This window comes from Glycine soja, chromosome 12 (genome assembly GCF_004193775.1).
Source record: "Glycine soja cultivar W05 chromosome 12, ASM419377v2, whole genome shotgun sequence".
Taxonomy (NCBI): Eukaryota; Viridiplantae; Streptophyta; class Magnoliopsida; order Fabales; family Fabaceae; genus Glycine; species Glycine soja.
Genome location: NC_041013.1, coordinates 7,018,853 through 7,028,418, shown reverse-complemented (window position 1 = coordinate 7,028,418; position 9,566 = coordinate 7,018,853). Strand labels below are relative to the sequence as shown.

Below are 9,566 nucleotides of genomic sequence, written 5' to 3'. Positions count from 1 at the left end.
TGATGGTGCCATGTGATCAAGTTGGCTTGTGAGTAAAGGTGGCAGGAAAAAAACATTAAGTATTTGTTTAGAGAAAGATAAATCCACTGTTAACTTCATAGCTTTTAACAGGCATATCTGTCATTTGGGCATATTCTATAGTTAACAAAATAAACCACTTAGTCACATACCTTTAAAAGCTAGTCCTGTTTATAAGCACCCTCAGGAGAAAGAGAGCCATCATTCCAAGAAAAAGAGAAAAAAGAACAGAGAAAACGGGAGAGAACTGGCCAAGGAGAGGAAAAGAGTGTTGCAGATTTTGGTGCAATAATGGCAACACCAAAACAGTCATATGAGCAGCAACAACAACAACAACAACCAAATGTGCAGCGAGTGAGGAACTCGGGGATGATTAACAGCAACCAGAGTCCAATGAGGGATGACAAGGAAGAGGAGATGTCAAGATCAGCTTTGGCAATGTTCCGAGCAAAGGAAGAAGAAATTGAAAGGAGAAAAGTTGAGGTGAGGGATAAGGTTCACGCTTATCTCGGTCGAGTAGAGGAGGAAACAAAACGATTGGCTGAGATTAGAGAAGTAAGTTTCACAATACTGATTCTTTTCCTTTGATGTTGTATTTGCTTTAGCTCTAAGCTTTCATGATTTATTATTTGGATTTTGGTTTTATATGTTTTACATGTTAATCAATATATAGCATGTTTGATTCCACATTCAAGACATGGTTTTTGATGTTTTGTAAGAAGCTAATAGTTATAGCTTCTAAGTCTCAGACCCGATTTCTTACTTCTCAACAGATTTCTAAACACACTAAAAAACTTAAGGCATGGGAAAAAGGTATAGAATCTATTGGTGTTTGTAAATCACACAGGTTAGTCGAATTAGAAAATTATGTTTCCATTTATTTTCTTTTAAACCTTTTGAGCAAGAACTGAGGATAATCAGATATCCAAGGCAATTGCTGTGTCATGTGTGTAGCGTATTGGTTATTCTTCCTTGTTTTTCTGTTTTTTTTTCTGACAAATATTAATTGATAGTTTGTTAGTAGAAGGATCGGACCACGACCTTCCCCCCTTTCCTTCTTTCTTAACCACCAACTAACCTTATATCTCTCATTCTTCCTTGTTCTTAAACAATTTCTTACATAATAATTGTTTGGAAAACTGCATATCATGTTCTAGGAGCTTGAGGGTCTCACAGATCCATTGAGGAAGGAAGTTGCAATAGTTCGAAAGAAGATAGACAGTGTTAACAAAGAGTTAAAGCCACTGGGCCAAACCTGCCAGAGAAAGGTGAGGTTTTCCAACTGTTTACCAGTTGTTTACTTTTGACATTTCTAAAATCTTTACTTAAGTCATAGGATTTGCTCAAGTCGGGAAAGTGATCCCCATCTGTTTTAGCTACACAGCTTTTGATACAAGCACTTGAACACTGTATTGAATTTAATCAATTAACCATGCTTGCTTTCTTGGCCCCATATTGTCTCATCAGCTGGGAGGCAAAGCGGGCATGATTATTTAGTGGTTAAGGTGATCTTTAATAATAATTGTGTTTAAATATCCACGTAGAAGATGATCAATTTGGTTCAATGGGAGATTTCACATTCCTCATGCAAGGCTTCTTTAACAACATTGTGCCCAGGAAAAAAACTAAAATAAAGAAATGGTTGAAAGGAAATATAAATTATTTTAAACTTTAATTAATTATTTAGGCTATGTTTGGTTTGCTGGTCGGAGAGCTCCAAACTCACTTTGGAGAGAAAAGTGAGTTTGACATCATGTTTGATTTCTTTCCAAAGGTATGCTTGAGACTAAAATTTTACTTATAAATTCAGATTGAGAGAAATAACTATTGGAATACTTTTACAAACTTAAGTTTGCAAACTGCAATCAAAATATGCACTAATCCTATAAGAATCATTTTTTATGCTTTTATTTTCTCCATTTTGTGGAGGTTTTATACCAAAAACTAGCAATACAAACTAGAAGATAACTTTTTTTTGTTGGTTTAAGAATTAAAATGTAGAGTTATTAAGTATAGAAACTAAAACAAAAAGTTAGGGCAGGTACAAGGCTATTAATTATACCTTATTTTAACTTATAATTACTTTTTAAAGTATCTTAATTTTTCATTTTTGTGGGATCACAGGAGAGAGAATACAAGGAAGCCCTTGACGCTTTCAATGAGAAAAACAAGGAAAAAGCTCAACTTGTTACTAAACTAATGGAGGTAAGAAATTCTTTGATGATTTGAGTGTTAGTAAAACTTTCTAATTTTGTTTTCTAACTTCTCTTTTTCATTCGTTATTCTGTGAACTTTGGGGTAGCTGGTGACTGAAAGTGAGAAGTTGAGGATGAAGAAGCTGGAGGAGTTAAGCAAAAACGTAGATACCCTGCATTGAAATGCTAATACAAAGTAACCTACTTCTGGATATTCAGTGTCATGTAACTAGAATCATGTCGTTGTATGTGGCATAATTTGTGGTTCTATTGTATTTTGCAGACTTAATTAGGAAATGTGCATTGGACACCTAAATTCTGAACATTTACACAAATTCTTGTCATTTTTATTTGAGATGTGCCGATTCTGTCATCAAAAGCAAATTGAATACTTGGAAAGATCTAGTTAAACTAATCCACGCTTTCATGTTTCAACTTACGTTACTGATGTCACGAATTCAAAAGTTTACCATTTTAATAAAGTTGAGAGACTCGTTTTTTTTTTGGTTGAATGAAGAGACTCGTTTTATTACTCGGCATTTTGCACATTACCAAATATAAAATGTACACATATACTTCCAGATTTTTAGCATAGAAAATGATTTGTATATCATCTACACGAGAAAAAAAAATTACATTTTTATGTTGAAAGGATCGAACTTCGTGTGTTTCTGGGAGCTCTCTAACTTTGTTCATTATGTTTGACCCTTTTTTTTATTTTATCTTATTGGGACTCTTTTTTCTATAGGGAGAGATCAGTTCATGATGCAATGAGCAGATTTAAAGGGACAAAAAAGAGTTGTCCATAAATTAACGTTTGAAAATCAGAAAAAAAATCAAATTTATATATGTAGTAATAACTAACGCAATTATGCGAGGATTAATACAAAATAAATTTACTTTTAATACCGAATGCTATAATAATTTCATCTTTTTTTAAGAGTATAATGATTTCATCTCTCTAAGTTATAAAAATTTAGAAAAAGGATAAAATTTAGGAACAATTTCTTGGGTGCTTTAAGTATTGATGTCTAATTAAAATTTGTGTTAGGGCACCATGGATCTAGGTTGACTTGAGACTCCAACAGAATCGAACGAGAAATTCTGGGTTAATTCGGATTTCAAAGTTACAAAATATCTTTTTTTTGGTAATGACAAAATATCATATCTAGATTTGGCCCAAAAATATCTAATTTTTATATGTTGTGTAATTTATTTATACTCATATAATTCTGAGTTTCGAGCCCATACAAAATTTTCTTTCATTCTATTGCGATGTTTTTTTCTTCAATCTCCCTTATTTTTTCATGTTTTTTAACAATTATTTTATTAATAGTTTTGATCATCTAACTCAAAGTAACTTGAACATGTTCCTGTTGATTTGGTAAGATTCACTTGACAGTTGAAGGAGAAAGAAAGAGAAAAAAAATTGTGAGTTTGAATTTTTACTAAAAAAATTAATAAATTAACAATTAATATTTATTGATAATTGTTTTAAATTTTATATTTATAAAAATTGAACCAATTCAAATTTATTAATATTAATGGTTTGAATTTAAATGTCCTCTAAGTTCAAGTTATGCTCACCCTAATTTGAGTTTTATCTTATAACTTGTGTTTATCTTCAATGCAAATTTAAAAATAATTTTTGATATTCAAAAAATTGACTTCAAAGTTGTTTATACTTTTTATTTAAATTTAAAAATGTTTTACAGTGAACTTGAAATTTACTACTATTTTTAAATGCAATACAATTAAATAAATACATTCTATATTTATTGAGCATACGAATCAAACTGACATAAAGTTATTTGAGTTTAATTTAATCTTTTGAGTTTAAACTTATAAATATAATTGAGTTAAATATCTGAAGAAAAAAATTGGTGTAATAGTCATACTAACATTTATCTCATGTGTAGGATAATATAGTGGCTAATGTTACAACATCCTTCAAACGTCAGGGGTAAAATTTTTTAAGAATTTTTATTAATTGTCAATTTAAGACATTGTCACATTGAGATATGCTTTATGTCTCTATCTGAATTTTTTTAAAATAGTTAAAGAAAGTAGTGATATCTATTATATTTTGAAGGTTAATGAAGGAAATAAAAACAATTATACTTCCTCTAGGATATATATAAAAGCAAAAATAACTAAATTCATATTAGACCAACATCATTTAATTTTATTAATTTCAAATAAAAAATAAAGTTATTTCTAAAATAATATTCATTGAAATTTGATATGATGAATAAAAAAAGTCTTTATAATTAAAATTAAAATTAAATAAAAAATATTTTAAAAATAATAAGATTAAATATGATAAAATTAGTTAAATTTATTTATATTTAAACCCAACATATAAGATTATGTTTTGCTTATATATGAATCTAGAAAAAAAATATATTAAGAATAATTTAAGAATAGAATATGTCTACAGAAATAATTATTTTTATTAATAGATATAGATTATTATTATTATTATTAATATTTGATAAGGAGGGGATGTAAGAGTAAGTCTAAAGAATTACTCTTAAACTGAGCCCTTTATTTCCTTTTAATCCAAAGATCCAAATTATGTTGAAGCACGTCACCTTTGTTTTGCATTGTGTTGCCTTACTCTTCTCATTCGTAGTGGACCTTTCATATTATCATTTTCATCTCCTGTAACAATCTCCATAACTAGAAAGTCTTCAAGCTTTTCAACAGTGACAACAGCTACACTCCCTTCATCCGTAACAATCTTCATAAGTGGAAGCTCTTCTTGTCTTCTTTCTAGTTCTCTTCCTCATGCGAACAGTCCCCACTCCTTTTCTTGCGAACAAACCAATTATTGTATGATGTTAATGCCACCCATTTCACTACACTGCCATCACCACTTCAATTGAAGACACCACCACCTATTCCTCTAAGAATAGAAAGTCCCATCCCAAATTGTCGTCATCCATAGTCAACCCTGTTCATGCTCTGTTCTAATAAACTTTATGTAGCCATAGTTCAATCTTGTTCATGCTCTTAAACATTCGGTACCCATATTTTGTAGTTATCCTATTGTTGCTTTATTAAAATATTCAAACTCACTATGTTCATGTTTAATATAATATGATTTCGACACGCTCTGTTTATTTCTATTTTTTGTAAATAACTTAAAACATAAGAACTTTATTTTTTTTCTCAAATTCTTATTATTGAAATAGTTTAGCTTTCTATAGGACCTGTCTTGTTCAGTGACAATAGATACTTTCGATAATTGTGCAAGACAAGAAATTGAAACCATGCCCACGGATACATGGACTTCCTTTGAAGAGGTTACACCACCAGATTCTTCAAATGTTGGTGAAGAATTGAATATCGGACCTTGTGTTGGGATGGAGTTTGAGTCTATTGAAAAAGTTAGAAAATTCTATACTTCATTTGCTAAGAGGAATGGTTTTGGATACGTGTTCAATCAAGTAAAGCAAAGATAACAATATTGGTATGTTGTAGAGAAGGCGAACACAAAGTAAAAAGTTGTCAGGGGAAAAAAAGTGCTCAACTCTTCGGAAAGGTTGTCAAGCTTCAATTACTATTTCAAGAGGAGATGTAGAAAGCAATTGGGTTATTAAATCATTCAACAATGATCATAATCATGTAATGCTTAGCCCAAAAGTGTGTGCTATATGAGGTATCATAAGAACATGCGTGCTGCTGCAAAAGTTCTTGTGAAAAAATTTGAGGATGAAGGATTACCTACGGTGAAGGTTGCTATTGTTCTCAACAATGGTGACTCATCTTTCTCTAATAGAGATTGTTGGAATCATATAAAAAATCTTCGAAGGAAGAATCTAGATGTTGGATTCATTGAAGCTGTTTTCAATTATTGTAAGTGGAAACAAGTTGAAAATCCTAATTTTTTTATGCAATCCAATGTGATGAAGAGTCTCAGATGGTAAATTTCTTTTGGGTGGATGCTAGAGCAAGAGTAGCTTACCAACAATTTGGAGATGTTATAACTTTTGCCACTACATATAAAACCACTAAGTATAGTATGTTGTTTGCCCCATTTACATGATTGAATAATCACTATCAGTCAGTTTTGTTTGGTTGTGCCTTATTACAAGACGAGTCAGAGAGCACTTCTACATGTTTGTTTAAGACTTGGCTGGAGGCAATGGGTGGAAAAAAAAAACCTGTATCTATCCTAATTGATCAAGATTTAGCAATTGGAGCTGCTATAGCAAAAGTATTTCCAGAAACATGTCATCGCCTTTGCTTGTGGCACATTAGGAAGTTTTCGAGATTCACCTAGTATTCAAATATTTGAAGAATAATGGAAGCACTTAATGATTGGGTATAAATTGGAAGGAAATGAATGGCTTATAGGGTTATACAGGATTAGAGAATCATGGGTACATGTTTACAATAGGAGTACATTTTTTGTTGGGACAAATACTACTTAGAGAAGCGAGAGTATTAATGCTTTTTTTGATTCTTTTGTTCATACAACAACAACCCTCCAAGAATTTGTGGTGAAGTTTGAAAAGGCGGTTGATAGCCGGTTGGAGGCAAAAAGAAGGGAAGATTATGAATCTAGGCACAAATCTCATATTTTGAGTATTTGGTCCAAACTTGAGAACCATGCTGCATTTGTTTATACGAGGAATGTTTTAGGAAAATTTCAAGATGAGCTTCGAAAGATCAATCAATATACTAAGAAAAAGATTAAAAGAGACGGCTCAGTTATGTCTATTGAATGTCTAGTTGTTATGATGCTTGACATACCTTTATTGTTGATGTAGATTTGACCTCAAAGATTGCTAAATGTGGCTGCCAACTGTATGAGTTTATAGGAATATTGTGCAAACACATACTAATGATTTTTAAAGCAAAAGGAATTGTTGAAATTCCTAATCATTTTGTTTTGCAGCGCTGGACTAAAGACGCTAACAAAGGTCTTGAAGCCGGTTATACTGAAGATAAATTTGTTGGTGCCTCCATAACACCTAGGATTTTAAGAATGATGCTTGCACAACAACAAGCAAACATATTAGTTGATCATGCTGAAGATTCAGAAGATATGTATAAGTTCATTATTTTACAATTTGCCAAGACTCATAAGTTAACAATTATAATGCAAACAAATTTTAATGATGCTGACAACATGCCTCTTTTGGAATCAGATCGCACAAATGGGAACCAACATTGCACATTGGAGCAAATGAGCAAAGCACCACATTTGATTCTTGGAGACCCAGCATATCACAAAGGGGAGAAAAAAGGATGAGGAAAAAGTGACTCAAAATGGTAGATTTAAGAGTGGGCTTGAAATATCACTTAATAAGTCATTGGTCAAAAGGAAAGCATACCATGGATGTGGAGTACACGGTCACAACAACAGGACTTGCAAGAAAAAAAAAAGATTAATATTTCAGGTAATATTCATGTTTTCCTATTTTGTTCTTGTTCATGTTTCAAGTTTTGACAATTTTGAAATTTGAATATGATTAGTAGTTAATTACTGTTAGATTAGATTCAGTTATTTTGTACCCTTGTTATTTAGAACTGTTAAATGTAATTGAAATTTAAACATGATTAGTAGTTAATATTTTTCATTTATGTTTTGCAGGTCTATATGATGCAAGACCATTTTCTTAGTTCATGGAAGATACGTGTTTTTATGTCTAGAGGCTATTTTAATTTTTGTTAAAAAAATTATATGTATTGGAATTTGTTTAGGTTAGTCATGTTGATTCTTAAATGTGTAGAGGTTGTTTTGCTTGGTAGAGAACTTTTATTTCCTTTTCTACTTAGCAGTAGCCATCAATGTCATAAGCAGTCAGTATGAAAGATTTTACCATGTTTCTTTGAAGGCTTACCTTGATTATTGGCTTAAATGGCTTATATTTAATATAATGTGTGTTGCATTTCCCCTATATACTGATATCAGATTTGAAATTTTGGGATAATTGATTCACAATATGATATCTAATTCTCTATGACTAAGTATGTGGCTTGGTGATTTTGGGGTGTGTGACACAATATTATTATCAAAATACATGCTGGTGGGTGGGGGATTCTGCTATCAAAACGATGTTGGTGCAGAAGAGTGATGGAAAGGCTTTGTGCAAACGGGTTTGCTGTCATGAAATGTTGATTCTGAAATCAATGATCTAAACATCTGTTAATGCTTATTTTGTTAGAAGGAAATATGTGTTGGGGGTAGAAGTGCAACTTCAAGTTTCAACGTTGTTCCTACGTGATAACATTTTATTCTTTATTATTACAAATTGAAATTTCAGATTTGAGAGTAGTTCTTAATGTTGTCACTGTAATCAAATTTTAGAGTGGTTCTTATTTTATTATAAACTATTCTCAAATCTAGAGTCCAACTTTATTATTACCACGTGTTTCTACAATAATTACTTAGAGACTTTCAATTCAAATGGAAGAAAATTGATACTTTTTATTGCTGTAATTTGACCATTAATAGTTCGACTTACATAGAATGCACCACCCATCACCAATAATGGCTGGCAACTATTACAATGTAGTCATTATCCATAAACAAAAAGTAAGGCTTCTTATTTATCTCTGTTTGGGAATGGGAGATCGAGGAAAGCACGAGGATTTGCAAATGGCGATTGGGATGAGCATGCAACACACGACGCCAGAGCCATTTAAGAAGAGGAAAGAAAGAAACATTTTGCAGAAAATGAAGAAACGAGTTATTATGTTTAGTGAATTAATCCGAACCTTTGGATTAAAAAGAAATAAAGAACTCAAAATAAGAGTAACTCTTTAGACTTAGGGTAAATGAATTCCCTCTCATTTGATAAATAGACAAGCCTTTCCTTCTCAATGCAATGGAGATAATTAACTTTTATTATTAATATTTTTGAAGTTTTGGTATTTCAGTTTATTAGCATTTTTTTTAATATTTTCAGATTATTGATGATATATTGGCACGCAACCACTTGCCTGTTATAGTTGGGGCACTAATTACTATATCCAGGTTGGGATTTGAATCATCAATCATGCATTCTTTGTGTCTCATTACGTTCTTCGTTTTATTTATATAAATTTCTTGTAATGCCTAATAATGTACTTATGTGACTGAGTTCTACAATGATTTTTTTTGGCATTTTTGCTTATTATCCTTCTTTAGGCTCTTGTGAGTCCGTTTCTTCTAGATGATTCTGCAGAAGATATGGATGAAAGCTGTTTAGGTGATCCACCTGGTACATTGCTATGTATTTGGTGTTTTGTTTTTTGCTTTCTTTCTTTTTTTTTTTTTTTTATGTTTCTGTTCGATTAATTTATACTTGACATTTATTATATTTGTAATTTTAGAGGGTCTGGTGACAGTTTATTTGC

General features: G+C 31.4%; 1 protein-coding gene across 1 annotated transcript; it reads left to right on the top strand.

Moving 5' to 3' along the window:
* LOC114377967 (syncoilin-like) lies at nucleotides 1-2,652 on the top strand. Its single transcript, XM_028336459.1, has 4 exons — nucleotides 1-573; nucleotides 1,176-1,286; nucleotides 2,143-2,223; nucleotides 2,321-2,652. Exons 1-4 carry the CDS (start codon nucleotides 310-312, stop codon nucleotides 2,393-2,395), a joined length of 531 nt encoding a protein of 176 aa, XP_028192260.1. The 5' UTR covers nucleotides 1-309; the 3' UTR covers nucleotides 2,396-2,652.
* The last annotated feature ends 6,914 nt before the right edge of the window (nucleotides 2,653-9,566 follow it).